The sequence below is a fragment of the Salvelinus fontinalis genome, chromosome 19, assembly GCF_029448725.1.
Source record: "Salvelinus fontinalis isolate EN_2023a chromosome 19, ASM2944872v1, whole genome shotgun sequence".
NCBI lineage: Eukaryota > Metazoa > Chordata > Actinopteri > Salmoniformes > Salmonidae > Salvelinus > Salvelinus fontinalis.
Genome location: NC_074683.1, coordinates 29,982,442 through 30,008,400, shown reverse-complemented (window position 1 = coordinate 30,008,400; position 25,959 = coordinate 29,982,442). Strand labels below are relative to the sequence as shown.

The window sequence follows — 25,959 nt, the reverse complement described above, 5'->3', positions numbered from 1 at the left end:
CAACTACCTCATTGATTATTTGTTTAGCTGCAAATGTAAAACACTATAAAGCTGAAAGATATGGCTTTTGGTTTGTGGGTGTGTGGTGCATGTCTGTGAGCAAGAATGCATGTATGGTTTGTAATGGCGGCTTGTTACCGTCCCATGCAGTACACTATCCGGGCCCTGGCGCTGAGGGTACTGAAGGAGATACTGCGGAACCAGCCGGCCCGCTTCAAGAACTACGCTGAACTCACCATCATGAAGACCCTAGAGGCACACAAAGACTCCCACAAGGAGGTGCAACTCCTTATATTTATATTCCCTGGTGTCCCCCAAGGCTCGGTACCAGTTCTGTCCTGTTCTCTCTGTATACCAAGTCCATTCTTGCTTCTGTCATATCTTCCACATGGTCTCTCTTATCACTGTTACACCCAGAGCAGTTCTCTGTCATCAAACCCATGATATAAATTACCATATAAACCTTCTCCCTCCACTTTCCCCGTAGGTGGTAAGAGCAGCGGAGGAGTCTGCCTCCACCCTGGCCGGCTCCATCCACCCAGAGCAGTGTATCAAGGTGCTGTGTCCCATCGTCCAGACGGCTGACTACCCCATCAACCTGGCTGCCATCAAAATGCAGACCAAAGTGATAGAACGCATCACCAAGGAGTCCCTGCACCAGCTGTTGCCTGACATCATACCAGGACTACTGCAGGTGAGAATATGGTCCTGTTTTGCATTATGTGAGTGTTTGGTAAGAGTGTGGTGCTGCGCTGGTAATGGCAACCCACTGGGCACAAACTAGTTAAATCAAAGTTGTTTCCATGTCATTTCATATTTGTTTTAATGTGTGATGAAGTTGAATCAAACATTGGATTTGCAAAAAATCGTCTATTTACAGGAATTTCAGGATTTTTTGTATTTCTTTCACACAACTTTTAACCTAAATCCAATGACATGGTTACATTTTTTGTTGATTTCCATATGAATTCACTTTAGTTGGCAACTTAATCAAATGTAAATCCAAACTAGATGTTGAGATGAAGACGTCTGTGCCCAGTGGGAAGGTTGTGGGTTCAATTTCTGCATGGATTACATACTTATTCAAACGAAATACCATTTATAGACTATGATGATATTGTCTATATGAACGCAGCTGCCACTGTATTAAAGCCATTGGACAAAGTTTATCATAGCGCACTACACATTAATGGCGATAGGTTCAGTACACACCATGCGTAGGTTCAGTACACACCACTGCGTAGGTTCAGTACACACCACTGCATAGGTTCAGTACACACCACTGCGTAGGTTCAGTACACACCACTGCGTAGGTTCAGTACACACCACTGCGTAGGTTCAGTACACACCACTGCGTAGGTTCAGTACACACCACTGCGTAGGTTCAGTACACACCACTGCGTAGGTTCAGTACACACCACTGCGTAGGTTCAGTACACACCACTGCGTAGGTTCAGTACACACCACTGCGTAGGTTCAGTACACACCATGCGTAGGTTCAGTACACACCATGCGTAGGTTCAGTACACACCATGCGTAGGTTCAGTACACACCATGCGTAGGTTCAGTACACACCACTGCGTAGGTTCAGTACACACCACTGCGTAGGTTCAGTACACACCACTGCGTAGGTTCAGTACACACCACTGCGTAGGTTCAGTACACACCACTGCGTAGCTTCAGTACACACCACTGCGTAGGTTCAGTACACACCACTGCGTAGTTTCAGTACACACCACTGCATAGGTTCAGTACAAAACACTGCATAGGTTCAGTACACAACACTGCGTAGGTTCAGTACACAACACTGCGTAGGTTCAGTACACAACACTGCGTAGGTTCAGTACACAACACTGCGTAGGTTCAGTACACAACACTGCGTAGGTTCAGTACACAACACTGCGTAGGTTCAGTACACAACACTGCGTAGGTTCAGTACACAACACTGCGTAGGTTCAGTACACAACACTGCGTAGGTTCAGTACACAACACTGCGTAGGTTCAGTACACAACACTGCGTAGGTTCAGTACACAACACTGCGTAGTTTCAGTACACACCACTGCGTAGGTTCAGTACACAACACTGCGTAGGTTCAGTACACAACACTGCGTAGGTTCAGTACACAACACTGCGTAGGTTCAGTACACAACACTGCGTAGGTTCAGTACACAACACTGCGTAGGTTCAGTACACACCACTGCGTAGGTTCAGTACAGGCCACTGCGTAGGTTCAGTACAGGCCACTGCGTAGGTTCAGTACACAACACTGCGTAGGTTCAGTACACGCCACTGCGTAGGTTCAGTACACGCCACTGCGTAGGTTCAGTACACGCCACTGCGTAGGTTCAGTACACGCCACTGCGTAGGTTCAGTACACACCATGCGTAGGTTCAGTACACACCATGCGTAGGTTCAGTACACACCACTGCGTAGGTTCAGTACACACCATGCGTAGGTTCAGTACACACCATGCGTAGCTTCAGTACACACCATGCGTAGCTTCAGTACACACCATGCGTAGGTTCAGTACACACCACTGCGTAGGTTCAGTACACACCACTGCGTAGGTTCAGTACACACCACTGCGTAGGTTCAGTACACACCACTGCGTAGGTTCAGTACACACCATGCGTAGGTTCAGTACACACCATGCGTAGGTTCAGTACACACCACTGCGTAGGTTCAGTACACACCACTGCGTAGGTTCAGTACACACCACTGCGTAGGTTCAGTACACACCACTGCGTAGGTTCAGTACACACCACTGCGTAGGTTCAGTACACACCACTGCGTAGGTTCAGTACACACCACTGCGTAGGTTCAGTACACACCACTGCGTAGTTTCAGTACACACCACTGCGTAGGTTCAGTACACACCACTGCGTAGGTTCAGTACACACCACTGCGTAGGTTCAGTACACACCACTGCGTAGGTTCAGTACACACCACTGCGTAGGTTCAGTACACACCACTGCGTAGGTTCAGTACACACCACTGCGTAGGTTCAGTACACACCACTGCGTAGGTTCAGTACACACCACTGCGTAGGTTCAGTACACACCACTGCGTAGGTTCAGTACACACCACTGCGTAGGTTCAGTACACACCACTGCATTATGTATCAGAAAGTAGGCTGGCCCTCTTTAAAGTCCTGTAGAGCGATGCTTTGCACTCTTTTTGTTTATAAAGCCCTCCTGCATGAACCTCCGCTTTACCTTACTTCAGACCCGGTCTCAGGAGTGGCTAGTTAGGTCAATCTGCTTTTAGGTTTTTTTGCACCTTACTTGTGGAATGCTCTATGAAGTTGGATGAATTGGTGACTTGAGGACAATTCAAAAGGCTGATTCAGGACCTTATTACTAAAGAATGTGTTTGTTTTCTATGCTTGTGTTTTGCTTTTTCGTGTATTGCCGTTGTTTTTATTTTATATATTGTTGATATGTGTATTGATGTGTATAGTGATGATAGTGATGTGCATAGTTTATATTATTGATGTGTATATTGATGTTTATATAGGACTCATCTGTGAAAGAGACCTTGATCCCAGCATAACTACCTTTGTAAATAAAGGTTAAATAAAAAAACATGTTAAATTGCTTTTGAAGAAAGTGGCATGCATAATGTGGGACTAGTGAAGGGGGCATTGCAGAGGGAAAATAGAAACATCCTTTTTTGTATCAGCACCATATTGGTTCATGTTCTTACTTGGACAGCGGGAACTGTTTGTTCCTCTCTAGGTATGGAGTTGTGGACAGATAATGTCTCAATCATTTTATTTATTTTTCCAGGTAAGTTGACTGAGAACACATTCTCATTTAGAGCAACGACCTAGTTACAGGGAAGAGGATGAATGAGACAATTGTAAACTGGGGATTATTAGGTGACCGTGATGGTTTGAGGGCCAGATTGGGAATTTAGCCAGGACACCCCTACGATAAGTGCCACGGGATCTTTAATGAGCTTAGAGAGTCAGGACACCCGTTTAACGTCCCATCCGAAAGACAGCACCCTACACAAGGCAGTGTCCCCAATCACTGCTCTGGGGCATTGGGATATTTTTTAGACCAGAGGAAAGAGTGCCTCCTACTGGCCCTCCAACACCACTTCCAGCAGCATCTGGTCTCCCATCCAGGGACTGACCAGGACCAACCCTGCTTAGCTTCAGAAGCAAGCCAGCAGTGGTATGCAGGGTGGTATGCTGCTGGCTCATATTGAAACTGCACAGAAAACAAAGTGTTTCTCTGTTTTCTTAGATGTAAATAGTGGTTTTAGCTCTGCAGATGACTTGGTGTAGAACTCCTGTGAATGCAGAATTAGGGAAAGGGGTCATGGAAAGAAAATCTAGTAGAAACATCCTGGGTAGGTTCTAGGCCTACACCGTATTTGTTCATGTTCATATTTTGACAGTGAGAAATGTTTGTCTAATTTGTACCTGGAAATGTTTGCCTGTACTCTGCCCCTGGGCACACACCTCTGCCACTCCTCCCACGTTCCCAATGACCTGTTGTTCTATGTGTGCTCGTTCACGAGTGTGTTCGCTGCTAGCTGATTCAGTAAGTGTGTGTGCTTGTTTCTCTGTGTGTGTTTCTCCTGCTGGCAGCCAGTCCAGTGATAGTCTGTATGTCTGTTCCCAGGGCTATGACAACACAGAGAGTAGTGTTCGCAAGGCCAGCGTGTTCTGTCTGGTGGCCATCTACTCTGTGATTGGTGAAGAGCTCAAACCACACCTGCAGCTACTCACGGGCAGCAAGGTACGCTACCCACCACTGTCATGTGCTCGTCTGCATCTCAAAGTCCTCACACACACACACGTCCCCCAAACACAACCCCCTTATCGGTTTTCCAGGTTTTTATTTCGCCTCTGGTTTCGACTGGTTTGGTCTGTGTTGTGTGGTTGGGATGTACAGTAAGGGTAATTTTTGCTACACTTTCTCTCGACGGCCTGTGTGGCCGTGCATAAGGGGGCACTGGAGTCCATCAGGGTCATACTCATTAGGACACACTGTAGCAAAACATTGTGCAACGGAAAATGAAAATCTGTGTTTCTCATTGGACAAGTTCAGGTAGTACTTCCTCGTTTCGGACCGTTTTCTTCCGTTTTGTGCCTTATGAACACTATCCAATGTGAATCCCCTTTTTCCCCCTCCTATTGCTGGCTTCTGACAGGCAGGCCAGGCAGAAAGTGAGAGTAAGAGAGTGTGTGCTGGCTGGATTGAGCCTGTTGCACAATGACCTTGGCTGGGTTGAGAAAGCAGCAGTGTCACGGAGCATTGGCTCGTAGGTTCATCGCTACAGCGACAGTTTAGTTAGTTAGCGTTTACACCTTATTAGAGACTCTGGACTCTCACAACATTCCAAGCAGAGCCATGCCCAAAGCCTAATCCTAGAGCCGCCGTAGTAAGTAGACTATAACACACATTTCCCTTAGCAAGCTCTACTCTAATCAGGCATGTCATTCCACTGGATGACGTAGCTAGCTCCGATTTAAAAAAAAATATCACTAACATTAACTTACAAAATGATTACCCATTCATTAGTAGATGTCAACCTTGAAACAATGTTGTCTTCATTTCTGTGAGGAAATACGCAATTGGCACAATGAGCTAAATGTTACTAAGGTCACTCTGCCTGTCACGCTACGCCAGCCGTTCTTCCGTCACCTCAGTACCGCCACAGCTTTCTGTCATCTGATTGGTCTAGACCAGGGTTGGGGTAAATTCCATTTTGAGTCTTGTGTCGCTGAGTTCTCAATACTGTAAGTCGCTCTGGTAAGAGCGTCTGCTAAATTACTAAAATGTATTGTAGATGTTAATTCAGGAAGCAAACTCAACATCCTGATATTGAAATTTCAGTTGACTTACTTTTACCAACCCTGGTTGGGACAACGGTGCCATTGTAACCTTTCTGTCATGATCACAACAATGCAAAACTGTTCTTCTTGCAGATGAAGCTGCTGAACTTGTACATCAAGAGGGCTCAGACAACCAACAGCAACAGCAGCAGTTCCTCGGATGTCTCTTCACACAGCTAGCTGTAGGAGCAGAGGGAGGGAAACACAGATCCGTCTGCCTGTACTGTGCATCTGAATTAGGGGGAAAGGGTTGCTTCCCAAATTGGCATCTTTTTCCCTATATAGTGCACTACTGTTGGGCTCTGGTCAGAAGTAGTTCACTATATAGGGAATAGGGTGCCATTTGGGACAGATCCATAGTCGTGCCTCTTCCAGACCTTTCCATTCCTTTTATTTTCCTCTCTCCTTCACCCCACTGGACTCCTCTGGGTGACCCTATGACCTGCTCATCGCTTCAACCACCGCTTCACTTACTTTGCCCCCCCCCCCCCCCCCCCATGGAACTTGTACATTCATTTGCCCCCCCCCCCCCCCCCCCCCCGCTGTTATAACACATCACTAGCAATGTGTTGTAAGGTAAAGATCAGATATTCATTATGTTGAGCATTCAGAGTGTAGGGGTGGAAACGTAACCAAGGGTTATGAAATGGTCCAATAAGAATGGTACGTATGGTCCAATACCAAATAATACCCTGATATTGATTCAGCAAACACAAAACATCCCTTCAAATGCAATTGGATGAGTAAACACAGCCTGAAATGTCACAGTAGAATAGGTTCTTCACGTTTAACCAGTAAGTCCCATTGAGGTCAGAAGACCTTATTCCTAAGGGGGACCACATGACAGTCGGTTTGTGATAAAGAATCATATGGCTGGCCCAGTGAGGATACAAAGCCCTTATAAACAGTTTAGGAACAATGAAAACCAAATATGTCAGCCATTGAAGTAGAATTAGTAGATTGTTTTTCTTTATTAACTGAGGTATGGTGTTATACAATCCTATAAAAAGTGTAAGAAGGAAACATTTTAATAAAAAAATGTTACATATGTCAATCATTATAAAGACTAACTTAAGCCCAGGTAAACTAACACTATATTTTATTGTTAGTATCCATTAGTTTGGGAGAAATTATGACGCAAACATTATCAGAGGCCAACTTCCAGCTAATAGCTTGGCTATATCATGAGAAAAAATAGAAGTACTGTGTTAAATAAATGGTGACCTTCATTTTTTCAACCAAAAATTGGCAATCTAAAATTGAAGCTGTTCAAAATAAGGAGAGCGGTAAAGATGCAACAGTGTCTGAAGTTAGAAAATCTGTCTTTCCAACTAACAATCAATTATTGTTGTGGTTACCTCCATTTCCGTTGTCAAATAAAAACAAATATGAGGGGAAGAAAATACACCAAGACATTACATTTCTTTACATTCCCTGAATCAATCAAGTGAAATTGAAGGGATCACTTCCAACTCATAGAATTAGAATGAGTGTTCTCAACCTACTCAATGTCCATGTTGCTAATGATGTCACACTGAATGTGTGTGCCATTATCAGTCATGACAACAAACTTGTCAGTGAAAACACTAAACAAATCCAAAGTGTCACGTTTATTTATTCCCACCCTCTTCCCACCTGTGTTGCCAGATTATGGCATTGATGCTGCTGTTTATAACGTATACCTGTCTGATGATGAGTAACAACCCTACACTTGTTGATAATGCGAATATTACAGGCTCAGTTTTGGAAGGAGATCAGTGGATTCATTGAGACAGACTCCTAGTCCTGGATTAAAAACTATTCTCAATGGAGAATATCTATTAAAAGTGTGTTTTAGTCCTAGTCTTAATATGCGTCCAGGAAACCGGCCCAACTAGGTTTATGTTCATTTTCCACAGTAATGTTTGGATCACTTCTACTGTTGAAAAACAGGATAGATGTACATACAGAAGCTCTCAGCTCTTAAAAATGTGAAACCATTACTCCAGGAACTACAATAAACTGGCTTGCAAACCGATACAATAATATTCACGATGATGCAAAAATTAGTTGTTTATAATAATTCAGTATTACACCCATCTTCTCATCACCTTCTTTTCACGTAACTACAGCTTTTGCAATAAAGAAAATACCATGATGAGCAAACTTAAGTATTTTGTACATAACTCTTGATCAATCACCACTTCACAACTTTCATGTATAATGAAATAAAAAGGTTGGCTATCTCAATTTTTTTGCACGTTATTGAATTAGCTTGCATGTTTTTGGGCAGCACATCCACTTGTTGCTGCCTTTAATCGATGGGTCCTGTTTTCTCTGTTGAAGTGCACTTGTAACCACATCAGTTTGGTCAGCCTTTACAACAACAGGTAGCCAGCTGGCAGGAATACACTCACAGAGTTCTGTGAGTTGTCCAGAACTACGAAGACTCTGTCTGCCCTAGACAACTGTGTACACTGTACAGGACCTAACCGTCTCAAGATGCCAAGTAGACATGTACAGTACTGGGTCTCCTTTAGTACAGTACTACATATTTGGGCATGTGGCTTTATAAAGGTACACTGTGTGTGCGTGCCTTGTTACTATAGCAAAGTATGTGGCATCTATTTCCATCTGTTGAACAGTTTAAAAAATGACACTAATTGTTTGCTTTCTTTGTTTTTAAATGGGGCCATCATCCTTTTGTAAGTATGTTCATTTTCATTTGATTGTGTGTTAGGGAGAAGCCAATTGTTTTGTTAAAGACAGAAAGTACTGTATTGGCTGATGACCCATGAAGATCTGGATCATTATCTGCAGGTGATGATGGTCCCTAAGAGAAGATAATCCTAGCAATCAGTTCACTTTGCATGTTATTGTGTTTGTTTCTATTGTTTTGTCATTTAAGATTCATATCTGTATTTATGATAGTTTTATTTTAGTTGTAGTTTTTCATGACAACTTGTACAAAAGGGTTTTGTTCAAATCCACCTGTGATAGATGATTTGCCTCAATGTACATTTGTTTGCTTTAGAAATAAACAAACATTCAAGTTGATTCACTTTGTTTATATAAGTTTGTATATTTAGGTGATCGAATTTAGCATTGGTATGCAGTTCGATTGCTCAGTGCATTAGTTCTTCTGTCTAAACATTAACCCAACTGAGACTTTGATATGCTCTTTTGGTACGAAAATAGCTCCCTTGGTTGCCAAGGGAGCTGAAGCATAGGCTGGAACAGTAGGCTGAGCCAGGGACAAATGGCCCATTGAATAACCTTTTTAATATATACAATACCAGTCAAAAGTTTGGACACACCTACTCATTCAAGGATATTTCTTTATTTTGACTGTTTTCTACATTGTAGAATAATAGCGAAGACATTAAAACTATGAAATAACACAACTGGAATCATGTAGTAACCCAAAAAAAGTGTTATATATTTTATTTTTGAGATTCTTCAACGTAGCCACCATTTGCCTTGATGACAGCTTTGCACACTCTTGGTATTCTCTCAACCAGCTTCATGAGGTGGAATGCATTTCAATTAACAGGTGCCTTGTTAAAAGTTAATTCTGTCCTTATTGCATTTGAGCCAACCAATTGTGTTGTGACAAGGTAGGGGTGGTATACAGAAGATAGCAAGGACAGCTCAAATAAGCAAAGAGAAACGACAGTCCATCATTACTTTAAGACCTGAAGGTCAGTCAATCCGGAAAATGTCAAAAACTATCTTCAAGTGCAGTCGCAAAAACCATCAAATGTTATAATGAAACTGGCTCTCATGAGGACCACCACAGGAAAGGAAGACCCAGAGTTACCTCTGCTGCAGAGGATAAGTTCATTAGAGTTAAGTGAATCTCAGATTGCAGCACAAATAAATGCTTCAAAAAGTTCAAGTAACAGACACATCTCAACATCAACTGTTCAGAGGAGACTGCGGAAATCAGGCCTATATGGTCGAATTGCTGTAAAGAAACCACTACTAAAGGACACCAATAAGAGGAAGAGACTTGCTTGGGCCAAAAAACACGAGCAATGGCCATTGGACCGTGGAAATCTGTCCTTTGGTCTGATGAGTCCAAAATTTAGAATTTTGGTTCCAACCGCCGTGTCTTTGTGAGATGCAGAGTAGGTGAACGGATGATCTCTGCATGACATGAAGCATGGAGGAGGAGGTGTGATGGTGTGGGGGTGCTTTGCTGGTGACACTGTGTGTGATTTTTTTCAAATTCAAGGCACACTTAACCAGCATGGCTACCACAGCATTCTGCAGCGATGCGCCATCCCATCTGGTTTGCGCTTAGGGGGATTATCATTTGTTTTTCGACAGGTCAATGACCCAAAACATACCTTCTGGCTGTGTAAGGGCTATTTGACCAAGGAGAGGGATGGAGTGCTGCATCAGATGACCTGGCCTCCACAATCACCCGACCTCAACCCAAATGAGATGGTTTGGGATGAGTTGGACCGAAGAGTGAAGGAAAAGCAGCCAACAAGTGCTCAGCATGCAGTTGAAGTCGGAAATTTACATTCACCTTAGCCAAATACATTTAAACTCAGTATTTCACAATTCCTGACATTTAATCCAAGTAAAAATTCCCTGTTTTAGGTCAGTCACCACTTTATTTTAAGAATGTGAAATGTCATAATAATAGTAGAGAATGATTTATTTTATTTCTTTCATCACATTCCCAGTGGGTCAGAAGTTTACATGTACTCAATTAGTATTTGGTAGCATTGCCTTTAAATTGTTTCACTTGGGTCAAACGTTTCAGGCAGCCTTCCACAAGCTTTCCACAATAAATTGGGTGAATTTTGGCCCATTCCTCCTGACAGAGTTGGTGTAACTGAGTCAGGTTTGTAGGCCTCCTTGCTCGCACACGCTTTTTCAGTTCTGCCCACACATTTCCTATAGGATTGAGGTCAGGGCTTTGTGATGGCCACTCCAATACCTTGACTTGTTGTCCTTAAGCCATTTTGCCACAACTTTGGAAGTATGCTTGGGGTCATTGTCCTTTTGGAAGACCCATTTGCGACCAAGCTTTAACGTCCTGACTGATGTCTTGAGATGTTGCTTCAATATATCCACAGAATTTTCCTTCCTCATTAATGAATTATTCTTCCTCATTAATTATTATTTCTTTTGATTTTCACATGATGTCAAGCAAAGAGGTACTGAGTTTGAAGGTATTTCTTGAAATACATCCACAGGTACACCTCCAATTGACTCAAATTATGTCAATTAGCCTAACAGAAGCTTCTAAAGCAATGACATCATTTTCTGGAATTTTTCAAGCTGTTTAAAGGCACGGTCAACTTAGTGTATGTGAACTTCTGACCCACTGGAATTGTGATACAGGGAATCATAAATGAAATAATCTGTCTGTAAACAATGTTTGGAAAAATTACTTGTGTCATGCACAAAGTAGATGTTCTAACCCACTTGCCAAAACTAAAGTTTGTTAACAAGAAATTTGTGGAGTGGTTGAAAAATGAGTTTTAATGACTCTGACTTCAACTGTATGTGGGAACTCCTTCCAAGACTGTTGGAAAAGCATTCCTTATGAAGCTGGTTGAGAGAATGCCATGAGTGTGCAAAGGCAAGGCAAAGGGTGGCTACTTTTAAGAATATAAAATATATTTTGATTTGGTTACATAACTCCATATGTGTTATTTTATAGTTTTGATGTCTTTACTATTATTCTACAATGTAGAAAATAGTACAAATAAAGAAAAACCCTTGAATGAGTAGGTGTGTCCAAACTTTTGACTGGTACTGTATGTATTTATTTTTTTACAAAAGAAAGCAAAAACACTAGAAAAAAAAGATATGTTAAAGCTGATCTAGCCAAGTAGCCATTAAAAAATACAAATCGGACTGTGCACTTATTCAAATTTTAGGCTACCTGTCCTGCACTACTATGGGGCAGGGGAGGTGTGTCAGTGTTTGTATCCCAAATGGCACCTTATTTCCTACGTAGTGCACTACTTTTGACCACAGCCCTATGGACTCTGGTCAAAAGTAGTGCACTATATTGGGAATAGGGTGCCATTTGGGAGGCAATCAGTGAGTCACAGTCCGCTTCTCAAAGGTCATGTAAGGTATTCTAATGAGTTGAAAGTGATGTCATACCCGGTATATAAGTCTGTAGCAGGGTGCTGGCCGGCAAACTTCTTTGAGAGCGCTATCAGACCTACCTGTGGAAGCAACACACCAGGGTGCCATACCCAACTCCCATTCTCTGTTTCTGGGGATACTTTAGACGCTGCACTGGAAAACATGTTGTTTTGGCACAATCAGCCAGAGCCCTACCACCAGCATTCAACTGCAAGTTATATTCGGTAAGTGGACATCTCCAATTAGGAAACTTTTCTATGTTTAATTCAGTTTAATTCAGTGGAGAAAAAATGTATGAAGTGTTTAAGAAAAAAAATTAACATTTAAATGGGATTGAAAGCAGCAAAATGTTTCATACATTTGTATTAGTCCACAACTTCACAAATATTGCACTTGAGTGTTGTAGTAGCTTAGGCCAAGACCTTGCAAAATTGCTACTTTATTCCAATGCACCTCAAATTTAAATGTAAAGTACACAATATATGGCAAAATAATATTGTGCAATGTGATTATGCATCATCCAAGTTTATTAAAACATTTTACCTACCTACACCTTAGTCAAGAGGTACTGATAAGATTAAGTCTGGCTGACCATTGAGAAGCCTCTTACTTATTTGTGCTTCGATAATTAATGATCAACTGCACATTTCCCCCCCCTCTCGCTGCTCTCGCTCAGAGATGCTTTGGCGCCTTTCCTGAAACACGAGGAGGAACGGCACGTAACAGAAAATGGCGCCAAATGGTCTCCTTTCCAATATGTTCTCTGTGCAGCCACCTCGCCCGCTGTAAAACAGCAAGAAGAAACTCTGACTTATCTAAACCAAGGTAGCTAGCTATTCTTTCTTTATTACTAAAGTCATAGGTTGTTGGATGGAATTGAACTCATGGCACGTAATTGAGTGTAGTCCCACTCAGAGGAACATTCTCCCTCTTATCAGCACAGATACAATATGGGGAAACACCCCTCCAGTAAACAAAACAACTGCATCACACACAAGCTGCAAGCTCATCTTTAGGTAAAGGAAGTTCATGTAATGGTCATATTCACTCTTTTTTCTTTACATTTACTACCCACACAATATGAATGACCCTTACATTTTAGTAAATCTTGTTCAGCTTATTTACATAGAGACACACAATTCCCCTTTAAATAGTCCCACATCAGGAATCTTGCATTTCTAGATATACCCCTTTAGTTTATGAAAGCTCCCCCAAGGTATATATTTGATTTTCATATTCATCTTATCTTGAACTGCATTTTCCCTCATTGTTCTCATCTTCTTGTTCTCTCTTGTGGTCTAATTTACGATCATCCATTGGGTTTTTGTATTATGTATTTATTGGTTCAGAATATATTGTATATAAGACGGACATTTACCAAAGGTTACTAGGTAGGTTGTACATTTCGGTGAATGAAATTGGAAACTATTGGTAAACCAGCCCAAAATTATACAACCCCCACATTTAAAAAAAAATAAAGGTTAGTCTACTATGTAGGCCTGCCTGCCTTTAAAATATGTTTATATGATATGACTATTGCACAGAAGTACTTGCTTGATATGATGGAAATTGTAATAGTAAATTGCAAAGTAAAGATTTTTATTTGACAATTGGTGGGCTCAACCATAATGTGGTTGAAAGCTTTTAGGGGGCACTGCAAGGGGTCTATGGGGGCAAACCCTGACTTTAAAATGATTTTTCAAAGAAAAGGTGCTTATTAAATGCGTTTCTATTCCTATGCTGCCCCTTTTTCTGACTGATTGATTTCACAGTTTTCAATTTTAATCAGGTTTGTCTTAATGTTTTAAAATGTAGGTCAGTCCTACGAAATCCGTATGCTTAACAGAAAACTAGTGGAGTATACAGATATAAGCAGCAAATATGTTAAGGTAGGTTAAAGGTATTGTGTATGTATTTTTGACTTTCATGTGACCTCTTCTCTGACCTTTTTTTCTTTATCTGTTTGTATGTATCCTCCATTTCCTGAAACTGTCAACACACAGGTGACTCCTCAACCCTCTTCTTTCCACTTCGGGGGTTGGGCGGGTGCCATCTTTGAAGACTTGGTACTATCACCCATCTTCTCCCCTTCTGAACTTATACACCACCGCACACTCAGCTCAGTTCAGCTTACCCTTCAACGCATCAGCTTTATCGCACAACACATCACATACCTTCAAGTTGTCTTATTTGCTCTTTTTGCATAAGTTCATCTTACATACAGTTCTGCTTTCATCTATAGACTTTACTACTGGGAGTTATTCATAAAGTTTTGACATCTTTTTACTTTGTTGAAATATATTTCTTGTCTTTCTTTTTCAAATATGAAATGTGCATCAAGAACGTTGATCAATATAGCAAGGGAATTATTACAATCCTATGTTTTACATCAAGACCCTTGTTGTTTGTTGTAAAGGAAACCTTGTTTAACTTTATTCATTATTTCAAAAAGAACAAGTGGTATATTGAAGATGCCACTTGTTTATGAATAACACCCATTAGTACAACTCAAGTTGTCCCTATGTGCACATTTTGTTGCAGGTTGTTATAATATGTTGGATCTATGTTTGTTTTTAAGTGATTTGAATTATGGGAGTTGACTTTGATATACCTTTATGTGTATCACCAGTGAAATTCAATCAAATGACTTGGTTTAAAATGAAGGCAGATATCGGTATGCATTTTCCATGAAGGGAAAAATGAAGTCATTTTAATTGAATTTAGCCATGTCCCAATACACATATCCATCCACTTGAAAGTTCTGTGTCGTCAGGCTGTCAGGAATGGACGGTCATATTTCGGTCGTGTTCAATGAAGCAGTCTAACGACACTAGAATGGAACAGGTGGCACTTGTACAAACAGATGACGTGTTGTGTCTGTCTATGTCCTTGTGCTCTGCGCAGTCACGCATGAGCCTCTCAGTGTAATAGGCTGAAATGAATGGAAACGTTGTTTTTACAGGTTGTTAATTTTACGATTTGATTTATGTTCTTAGTAGGTTTTAAATGTGCAATTAACTTAATACTAATGCAACAGTGAGGAGGAACATTAATTTATGTCCCTTCGTTTGTGTGGAAACAATAATTAAGTATGCACAGGCAGTTGTCTAGTCTGTCGTTACCGATCCAGACCAGTGCTTTAATAATGAAAAGCTTTATGTATGTGCTTTGTTCTCAAACGGTGACACTTCAAACAACTTATACTGATTCCTCACTAAATGTCTTAATAGCACAGGAAGAACTCATGGATGTTTTATCTCATAGCTTCTGTCAACAAATAGTTTTGTTATGATGGCAGATTATTGCACAACCATCAGACATAATTGAATCCTATATGGCTTCAACCCCAGCATTATCTACCTTTCTATGCTTTTAGTCAATGGGAATCTGTGGCTGTTCTTTTAAGTGTTATTCATATGAGCTGAAGCCAAGGGTGATGCAATCCATATGGATCTCCACTCGTTAATGCTGTCTGAATAAATGATCTGTAAATGGTTCTTCTGGGAGATTGTGCGTAGCTTTTCGCACTTTGCCGAACGACATTGGCGATCGGCCATGTGCGAGGCTGCCTTGCCTAGTCACTGTGCTTCATACTAATGCTTTGTCCTGCTTGTCCACAGAGCATTGTGCGTGTGGTGTTTCATGACCGGCGCCTGCAGTACTCAGAACATCAGCAGCTGGAGGGTTGGAGATGGAACAGGCCTGGGGACAGGATCCTGGATGTAGGTAAGGCTGGTTGCCTGCAGACCAGAGAACTTCTTAAGTAAAGCCCAACCACAGTATGCTTGACTGACCTATGATATGATCTACATTGCCTTTGGTCTAATACTGAAGTGTAATTACTATGCAATTATTAGGTATTTACCGTTTTGACTAATCCTTTCTAAGTATCTACCTGGTAAAAAGGCCTAAGAATTTCTTCTGACCTGCTGTGACTTACTGACTTGATTGACTGTGTCCAGATACCCCCCTCTCTGTGGGTGTCGTCGAGCCTCGTGCTCACCCACTGCAGCTCAACACTATAGAGTTCCTCTGGGATCCCGTCAAGAACGCATCTGTCTTCATCCAGGTAACACAGTCAAATATCTAGTTATTTTCCCTGCTTTCTAGCTTACTTTGGTCCTGGAATTGGGGTGAAAGTAAAATCATTAGACATATAAAAGGTTTTAGGAAGTGAGTTTATAAAGTGACTTCCCACATCCCAGAGGGACTATTTTCCAATTCCACCCATCTCTTGCATTTGAAACTCTAATTACCATATAGAATGGCTCATGGATTGTGTATGTATGTTTGTTTGTGTTCAGGTCAACTGCATTAGCACTGAGTTCACCCCTAGGAAGCATGGTGGGGAGAAGGGAGTTCCCTTCCGTATCCAGATTGACACCTTCACTCAGAACGAACATGGAGAGTACCTGGAACATATGCACTCCTCCAGCTGTCAGGTCAAGGTCTTCAAGGTAAAGGGGCTCTTAGGTGTGTGTGTGTGTGTGTGTGTGTGTGTGTGTGTGTGTGTGTGTGTGTGTGTGTGTGTGTGTGTGTGTGTGTGTGTGCTATTAGTTCATTTAATTTCTTTGTGTACTTAATTTTTTCTTCTAATTTCTTTAAGCCAAAAGGAGCTGATCGTAAACTGAAGACTGATAGGGAAAAGATTGATAAAAAGTCCCATCAAGACAGGGAGAAATACCAATCCTCTCATGAAACCACCATGCTTACCGAGGTGAGGGACCCTGACACTGTGGCTGTGTGTCACTTGACAAGCTATTCTGTCACAATATGTTAATATGTTGCTTTAGTCCACTCGTGTTGTTGATTGACTCCGTAGTCACTGTAACCAGCCCTTGATGCAGTTGTCTGTTAATGATTGTGACAGTTAGGGCAACAGTCCATCAGTGCCTTTTCTTTTGACGTCAACCAACATGCTGGAAAAAAAACAGTGATTGTTTTCTACTAACCTGGTTTTAGGTTTCTAGGATTTCCCACTTATGTCTGTATCAGTCTACAATCACAATGTCCTAATAAAACAGTAACCAGGCGTACCTCTCTTTGCCAGGAACATCTTATTAAAGTTCATTTTCCTCTCTCTCTTTTGTTTCAGTGTTCCCCCTGGCCTGATGCCCCAAATCTCGGTAGCACTAGCAACACTCCTTCCCCAGTCTACCACAGCTCCCCCACCTCATGTAGCTTTACTGATGGGTAAGACACCTCTCTTATCTGGATGAATTGAACTGTTTCATTGACTTAAATTGTTGATCATGAGGTAAATATAGGATTTATCTGTCTTTGTGCATCTATGGCAGTTTAGTTGCACACCCACGCATTTTCTGAAGAACCGTTATGTAGGACAAGAGGTTAGACAAATTGGATCCTCCATTATCTACAGTGCAATCCCATTGGAACTGCCTATTTGCACTAGTCTTATCAGGACAAGTCATTACTTAATGACCCAACTCTTGTCATCTTCCCCATTTGTGTGACACTTTACTTTTATAGCAACAGCTCTCCAATCCAGCAGGGGGAGCTGATTCTGTCCGGCTGCTCTTCTGATGTAAGTAACGGGAGAAGAAGTATTAATGCCATTGCTCTCATCTCTTATTTTTTTAGGCAATTGTTTGGAGACAGTGGGCAGTCAGTGGGTGCTATAGCTACTCATTTCAAGGGCTCTTCTTCTTTTTGACATGTAGCACCTTGTGCCATCGTCCTCACCGCAGGACACGCAGCTGTGGCTTCAGATTCACAGGTTCTCGCCTTACTGTAGGCTCTTCTCCAGCTTCTCAGGTAGTGTGTGTGTGGTTCAATTAACGCAAGACTCAACCTTAAGACCTAGTTGTATGTTCCTGAACACTGTTGCCAGAGCATCCATTTCCTTTAAAATGTTATTCCCGTTTCTAAGACTATAAACTGTTCTTTGTAGCTTTTTGTTTTGATGCATGTAATTGATATCTGAAGGACATTTACAGTGAAAATTAAATATAAATTATTTTTAAAGTGAAATAATTTAACACATGAATGACGCTCAGATGACTGTCAGACACTACACATCTATAATTGCTTCTAACTTTGTAGAAAGGCCTTAGCAGAGAATAATCTGGGACTTTTCTCTCTCTTTATGTCCTTGTTCCTCCAAAACGTCATCAGACCAGTTTGTAAGTGACTGTGGATCTTCTGTGAATGTTGTAGGCGCTGACCTGTTGAAGATGAGCAGAGAGGACCTGATCCAAATCTGTGGTCCGTCAGATGGCATCCGGCTGTTCAACACCATTAAAGGAAGGTGAGACTAAACTGCAGTGGCAGGAAGACTACTCCAATATACATTTTTTGGCAACACTTCACATGTTCAATTAGTACTTTACTCAAGTGTGTAAATTTTATCCCACATTTACCATGGTCAATTCTGGATGGGTGTTATTCGTCTTTACTCTGTACAGGTGTATACAGCCCCGCCTCACCATCTATGTGTGTCAACAACAAGCCAGGAATCAACCACAGACAAAGCCCGGGGGGGGAGAGGGTAGGTTACTGTACATCTCCAATTATTGTGGGTACTAGTTATCTGACACCAAAGGACCCTTTCCCGGACAAAGATAAGCCTAGTCCTGGACTAAGAACCTCCAGTGACTTTCCAGTATTTCCCATATCATGTTTTAGCTGATGATGATCTCTAACCCTCAGCTAATCACCTTTCCTCCTATGTCTATAGTGTACCATGCTCTATATCTGGAGGACCTGACATTGGGGGACCTCTCAGAGAAGATAGCTCTCCTTTACAGTGTAACTCCCCAGCAGATCAGCCACATCTACAGACAAGGACCCACAGGGATACACATACTGGTCTCTGATGAGGTGAGAGAAGGCAGGGGTCAGAGTTCAGATGAAGGATATAGTGTATCTACAGATTACTATTTGATTTTCAAGCATTTGGTTAGTAGTTATATTGTATGTATGCATATTTAATCATTAGTAACTGCAGATGAATTACTTGGCTTTACAAAGTAACCCTCTGACCTTCTCCTCCAATGCATTTTGAAGGGGGGGGGGGCAGTTTTGAAAATAGACATTTGTTGAGTAGTTTTGGGGGTTGGGGTTGTGGGTAGTGTTTCTATCAGTGAGTAGTGCTAGTGGTTGGGGTCATGGGTAGTGTTTCTATCAGTGAGTAGTGACAGTGCTAGTGGTAGGGGTTGTGGAGTTGTTAGGTTATCTGTATTTCCTCCAGAGGCCCTGTGTTGGTTGTTTGTGCCCTGGGCTGGCTTGGGTCAGTCAGCTCGGGTCACTAATATCACTAATGGCCCTGTGTAAATGGCAACGGCATAGAAAATCAATCATCAATGACTGGTAGGAAACAGGGGAATGTAGACCTATGGATGCAGAGGAACTACAACAGAATCAACTGGCTCAGGCTGTTATGGCCAGCGCTGTTTCCATGCACTTGATTATGATGTCTGGTTACTGATTGACTACCAGCATCAAACAAATAAAGAGAAAGAGATGCCATTTAAATGTCAAATGAATATCTTCTTAATTTCTTCTTTCTCAGATGGTGCAGAACTTCACAGAGGAAACAAGCTTTGTTGTCAACACTCTGAAAGGTCATATTTCCCTCACTAACCTCTTAAATGCACAGAACCTCATGTAAATATGCAATTGGTATACTTTTTAATGTTTTAACAGAGCTAATAGTTGTCCTATATTTATCTTCTAATTGCAGATGAAAATAATGATGGCTACCATGTTGTGTTGAAGTGACTGGAGGACAGGTCTGGAGTGGATGGTTTAGATCCCTGTTCAAGTGTCTGGAACGTATAGGGCTTGTTGAGGAGTATTAAACTTTGTAACATTAAATAGTGCAATTGTATATATTGTTCATAGCTTATTCTATATATCATGTTCCTGTCCAGGCATTGCAATAACTCTGAAAATGTCCTTGAGACAGCTTTTTAGTTTACTTTTTTTAATTTATTTTTTTATTAAGTTATTGGTTAATTTTGATGAGATGTGTAATTCGTTTATAAAGCATGGTTCATTACTCCTGCAAAATGGACATGTTTAAAAAAAAAAAAAGTAAATATCATACAAATCTATTTAAAATCACACTTTAAGTCGTTGAAATGTATCATAAAGTGTTGTTCAAAGAAATCCAAAATATACTACATTATTGGCATTCCTTTGTTACGATCTATAGTTGTTGATTTGTTTGATGTTACATATTAGAAGGCAAACATTATTTTCTGCGGTATCAGTACGTATTGTTTTATAAAGAGTGAGGACCAACTGTTTTCTAGGGGTCACATTCAAGTATTAATTCTGAAACTTACTTTGATTTCATCTTCAAATGATATCTTTCCTATCGACATGGTTTATGTTTATTCAATAATGGCTTGTTTAGCAATACTACAGTGTTTCAAAAGTGATGTAAAGTATTAACTCTGTTTGCTTCGGGCCACAATTGCTTTACCTATTTTAAACATTTGAATTAAAAGAATCTAGACAAATATTTCAACCCCCAATACAGACTTACAGATAAGGCAAATGAACAAATCATAGAGCTGTAATAGCTAAGGATTCTATCCTGCTTCTGTTATTCATCTCCCATTTAATGTAACATTTTATGTACAGCATATCAGTTGTTCCACATACCTGTCCTGAAATTTAAATAGCTTGATATCGTCCAATATGTTAAGTGAAGTATTAATGCCAATGCTTGAATTTTAATGAAAACAACTTGACTGTGATGATGTGATTTCACTCAACATAAAGAATTTTGCACTGCTCTGTACTATTCTTCTGAGTTCAATTTATCATTCACTAACATCTGTTACAGTATAAACAAGATCAGCTCAATGTATTTAATGAAGAATGTTAAGTTCCCCAGCAAGAAAACCCCAAATTGTCACTCAAACAGAAAGAAGAACTAACAAAGAGTCACTGACAACAACCACAACTAAACAGGTGGGGTTTTAGGAGGGGTTCTGAAAGACACTATGGGGGTGTCCACTGAAAGTTGACTAGTAACAACAACAACTGGGTCCTAAAAGACACCCACCATGAGTGCAAACTAAATTTGCCCAAGAAGCAAACAAAAGAAAAAGCCACAAAAAGATACAGGAATCAAACCAAAAAGTGGAGCAAAACAAAAACAGGGAAGATCAGATAAAGAATAGCACCTGGGCAGCACAGGTGAAACACCTTCCCACTAACGAGATGGCAACCAGCACAGGTGTAACACATACTGCCTAACGAGGCGACACCAATCGGTGCGCTCTATGTGCTAAGGTCCTATACGTGCTAAAGTCCCACCTCAAAACAAATGGAAAAACTAAAACCTTTAACACGGAATTATAACATAATGCAGCTCTAACTACAATACAGATCAGGTTGGGGACCAGGGGACACTTGTTTAACACATGAGTTGTGAAACAGTAGGTGGATGGTCTAGGGCACTTGTTAGTTATCGTGATGTTGATTATTCATTGCTCACCCCTGACATGATCTCCAAGTGAGGTCAGTCTGGTCGCAAGGGGTACAGGCAGAGATAGTACCAGAACCAGACATGTCACTTTGTGGACACTATTACAGTTCAGAGTTGCACCAGAGCCCTATACTACAAATCATGTTTGAGGAGTTAGTGAGGTAACTTTGGTCAACTCTGAGTTCAACTCGGGAGAACTGGTACGACAAAAGTGGCTCACCTTTTAGCCAGGTACATTTCTATGGCAACGAGTCCTTCAGAACTAACCTGCTCCGGGGCAGGCTTACTCAGGAACATTTTTGAGACATTCTCAGAACGTTGTATCATGGTCTTCTGGAGTTTTTTGTTTAGTTGCGGTGAAGATATGGTAAATCTACAACAAGTTACTGTATTTCTACAGCTACATTAAGGTGTTCATGGACAGTATGATGCTGTATGATGATTACTTGGGACTCAACCTCACAATCTCTTGGTTGCTAGTGTTGTGACTTTGGATATGGGGCACCATTAAGGGTTTTGATATAGAGAGACCCCTTGAATTAACTATATCAGTAGTTATCATTAACTGTTATATGCTTCTCTTGGCTGAGGTCCATATCCCGATCTTGATATGCTTTTTGATATGCTGAAAATAAGGACGATTTCTGATGCATTTTTTAGTTCAGCACATGCTCAATAATTTGTCAAATATGATTATTTTTTTTTCTTTCATGCACAAATCATTTTTGGATAACCCTCCAGATATAATACATTGTATATCTGGATATTGAATCATTAGATATCCTGAGATAGGCCTATGTGCATCCAGGCTGCATCACATCTGGCCGTGATTGGGAGTCCCATAGGGCGACGCACAATTTGCCCAGCATCGTCCTGGTTTGGCCAGGGTAGGCCATTATTGTAAATAACAATTTGTTCTTAACTGACTTGCCTCGTTAAATAAAGGTTACATGTGGACATCTTATTTTCTCTATATGATGACAAATACTGACACAGGCCTACATACTATATTTTTTCAGCACATACAGTTGAAGTTGGAAGTTTACATACACTGTTAGCCCTTGGCAACGCAGACGCTCGTTGACGTGCGCGAGCAATGTCGGTGCAATAATTGAATAACACCGGTTCCTTAATTTATTTTGCAACGCTCGCGCACCCGACGCAAGCGGTGTAATCAGGGTATTAGGTTAGAGTCATTAAAACTCGTTTTTAAAACACTCCACAAATGTCTTGTTAACAAACTATAGTTTTGGCAAGTCAGTTAGGACATCTACTTTGTACATGACACAAGTAATTTTTCCAACAATTGTTTACAGATGGATTATTTCACTTATAAATCACTGTATCACAATTCCAGTGGGTCAGAAGTTTACATACACTAAGTTGACTGTGCCTTTAAACAGCTTGGAAAATTCCAGAAAAGGATGTCTTGGCATTAGAAGCTTCTGATAGGCTAATTGATATCATTTGAGTCAATTGGAGGTGTACCTATGGATGTATTTCAAGGCCGACCTTCAAACTCAGTGCCTCTTTGTTGACATCATTGGGAAATCAAAAGAAATCAACCAAGACCTCAGAAAACAAATTGAAGTCTGGTATGGTTCATCCTTGGGAGCAATTTCCAAACGCCTGAAGGTACCACGTTCATCTGTACGAACAATAGTACGCAAGTATAAACACCATGGGACCAAGTAGCCGTCATACCGCTCGGGAGGGAGACGTGTTCTGTGTCCTAGAGATGAATGTACTTTGGTGCGAAAAGTGCCATCACAAAGCCCTGACCTTAATCCTATAGAAAATTTGTGGGCAGAACTGAAAAAGCGTGCGCGAGAGAGGATGCCTACAAACCTGACTCAGTTACATCAGCTCTGTCAGGAGGAATGGGCCAAAATTCACCCAATTTATTGTGGGAAGCTTGTGGAAGGCTACCCGAAACATTTGACCCAAGTTAAACAATTTAAAGGCAATGCTACCAAATACTAATTGAGTGTATGTAAACTTCGAACCCACTGGGAATGTGATGAAAGAAATAAAAGCTGAAATATATCATTCTCTCTACTATTATTCTGACATTTCACATTCTTAAAATAAAGTGGTGATCCTAACTGACCTAAGACAGGGAATGTTTACTCTGATTAAATGTCAGGAATTGTGAAAAACTGAGTTTAAATGTATTTTGCTAAGGTGTACAGTATGTAAACTTCGGACTTCAACTGTACAATGCTCTTGACTGAGGTCCATATCAGGATCTTGATATGCTAAATAAGGACAATATCTGATGCTTATTTGAGTTGAGGACATGTAAATAAAACGGACAAATATTAAATCCATATAATTCTTTCAGACACTAGCTAAACATTTTGTATTCCGTCTGCTAAAAGACACGTGCAAACCACAAGCTAAAAGCACTGTAACTGGTAACGTTAGCCTAGCAACAAGAATTAGGTATTTTCTGCTGTGGATTTCCCAACTGTAATTTTTTTTATTTGGGTGCCACAAATTAGTTTGTAAACGGTGTGTGGTCGAACTGACAACTGGAGAAACAAAAAAGTGAGAAGTTGTTCAGAAAATACCTCAAAGAAGTTATCGTTAATGTGAGTAGCTAATTTGAGATGTATTATTTAACTTAGTCAATGGAATCAAGAACATTAGCTAATTTGGCCAGCAGACAGTAGGGCTAGCTAGCTAGCTAGGATTGATAGAGGGGTAAAAGCTACCTGGTAGACTAGCTAGCTAACAAATAACAACATTCCCTTCAGGGATTTTTTTACACCCTATCAAGCTTCAAGGTGATAGCTAACATTTTAAAACGTTTGGGTGTATTTTGTATTACTGGTTAATATCAGATAGTTAGCTAGTTAACTAACTTAGCTAATTGGAAACTTGGCTAGCTAGCTTGTTCCAGTTAGTTTTCTTGTCATGAATGAAGCAGGTATAGTAGCTACCTTGTGTATGGTTATGTGAAATTACAATATTTTCCTGCAATATCAACTGTTAGTAAAACGTTTACTGTTGACAGGAGAACAAGAGGAGACAATAGGACGAGGTGGATAATTTTATAATAAGGCCGTTTAATCACATGTAAAGATATCTTAGTAAAATCTTGCAGCAAGGCTCTTTCTGTCTGATTCCTATTGAATCGTCCGGGAAAGAGATAGTTTCAAGAATTGTACAGTACTATATAGACAACAAGCAAAGTAGGTAGATCTGCGAGTCTGGCCTTCCGATTGGTCGATCTGGGTCTTGGGTAGTCCTGAACAGGCCTGGTGTCCACGTTCCATTGGTTCCTGAGATAGTTCTTTGTCCTGAGCTCCAACCATGGGTTGGGTGTGTCTGTGTGATTGTCATGGGGGAGGGGAGTTGTGGGTGTCGTGTATATGTCTAATGAGTCCAGCATATGTCCAAGAGAAAGAGGGGGTGTGTATGTTGTGTCAACTATAGCTAATGTTGAGAAGTTGTTAAAACAAGTTACCAATATCTAATACAATTTCTTACACAACACAATTTTGATTCATGATTTATGCACTGACACAACGCCACATTCATAGAATATGTCCAATGTAACAGAAAAATTACTTGTGTGTCAATGTTGCCTCAGTGGGATTCTGTCAGGATGGGATGAGTGGTTGGAGGATGGTGGTCTCAGTCCCCCCTCTCTCTTTCCAGTGGAGCTACAGTGGGCCGGAAATAGCTCACAGCAGAAGAAGTGATATCAACATCTTTCTCTCTTTGTTCTCAGTCCAGGAAGGTAAAGTCTATTAGAGTGGAAATTGTTCTTTCGCTGATCCCCCCGGGTTGTATTGCAAACTTGAATGAGCAACAGTGAACTCCGCAGGGTCCTCTTGAGTGATTCTTCTGTCTGAGTAGGATAAGGCTTCCTCGATTGGTGATTTGGTTTGCAAGGAGATGGGATCATTCATCCAATGGGCGTGGCACTGCCTTGCGGAACTTGATCTAATTTCTGTTTAGTAAGTCCTCTAATTTATAGGGAGACTCACAGAAGGCGGACTCTAATGGCCGAACATTGTCATTTGGACCGCCCTGTTGATTCTAAAGATTCAGGAAATCAATGTTCATATGAGATAAACCTGAGACTTACTCTTAATAAACTTGAAGACATAATCCCTTGGTTGCTAGCAACCTGAAATATCCTTCTACGGTGCAGCTACACCACCAGTTCTTTGAGTGTAAAAGAGATAAGGCTACAGACTTACAGGCAAGAATACATTTCTGCACTATGCTGAAAGCTAACCAGAATCCAGTAAATAATTATCCAATTATCACCACCATTATATTTTAGAGTGTAAGCCCTCAAAATAAAGCCTTATGAAATACACATTGTATTGTGTTAAATTATTTAATTTGAATGATAACATATTCACTTAGGATCTCATTTGGGGAAGTCCATAGGACTGAAAAGGGATGTATGCAACAAGCATGTCTCTGTCACTAACAAATTGAGTTATGGGTGGTAACTTTCACTAGAAAGGCATTCTGGGAAATAAGGCTTTACTCCAAGCAGTGTGTTAATTTAACACTTTCTAG

At 40.9% G+C, this 25,959-nt stretch overlaps 2 protein-coding genes across 37 annotated transcripts in view; both read left to right on the top strand.

The window, feature by feature from the left end:
* Nucleotides 1–6,335, top strand: part of LOC129816583 (CLIP-associating protein 1-A-like) — a 124,012-nt gene extending 117,677 nt beyond the window's left edge. For all 32 annotated transcript variants that reach the window (XM_055871222.1, XM_055871221.1, XM_055871230.1 and 29 more), the window contains 4 exons: nucleotides 151–279; nucleotides 488–694; nucleotides 4,636–4,752; nucleotides 5,946–6,335. In XM_055871222.1, the coding sequence (XP_055727197.1) occupies nucleotides 151–279; nucleotides 488–694; nucleotides 4,636–4,752; nucleotides 5,946–6,032 (540 nt within the window). In that variant the 3' untranslated portion in view covers nucleotides 6,033–6,335. The remainder of the gene's footprint in view (nucleotides 1–150; nucleotides 280–487; nucleotides 695–4,635; nucleotides 4,753–5,945) is intronic.
* A 5,651-nt stretch (nucleotides 6,336–11,986) lies between these two features.
* tfcp2l1 (transcription factor CP2-like 1) lies at nucleotides 11,987–20,721 on the top strand. 5 transcript variants are annotated; one of them, XM_055871217.1, is made up of 16 exons: nucleotides 11,987–12,175; nucleotides 12,628–12,776; nucleotides 13,767–13,840; nucleotides 13,955–14,017; nucleotides 15,572–15,677; nucleotides 15,914–16,020; nucleotides 16,256–16,408; nucleotides 16,558–16,668; nucleotides 17,047–17,144; nucleotides 17,442–17,496; nucleotides 17,633–17,726; nucleotides 18,129–18,219; nucleotides 18,377–18,459; nucleotides 18,649–18,791; nucleotides 19,483–19,534; nucleotides 19,654–20,721. In XM_055871217.1, exons 1-16 carry the CDS (start codon nucleotides 12,114–12,116, stop codon nucleotides 19,689–19,691), a joined length of 1,479 nt encoding a protein of 492 aa, XP_055727192.1. In that variant the 5' UTR covers nucleotides 11,987–12,113; the 3' UTR covers nucleotides 19,692–20,721. The 5 variants fall into 5 exon arrangements, with proteins under 5 accessions (XP_055727192.1, XP_055727191.1, XP_055727193.1 ...); XM_055871216.1 differs by having other exon boundaries at nucleotides 18,087–18,219; XM_055871218.1 differs by lacking the exon at nucleotides 13,955–14,017 and having other exon boundaries at nucleotides 18,087–18,219.
* Nucleotides 20,722–25,959: the final 5,238 nt, after the last annotated feature.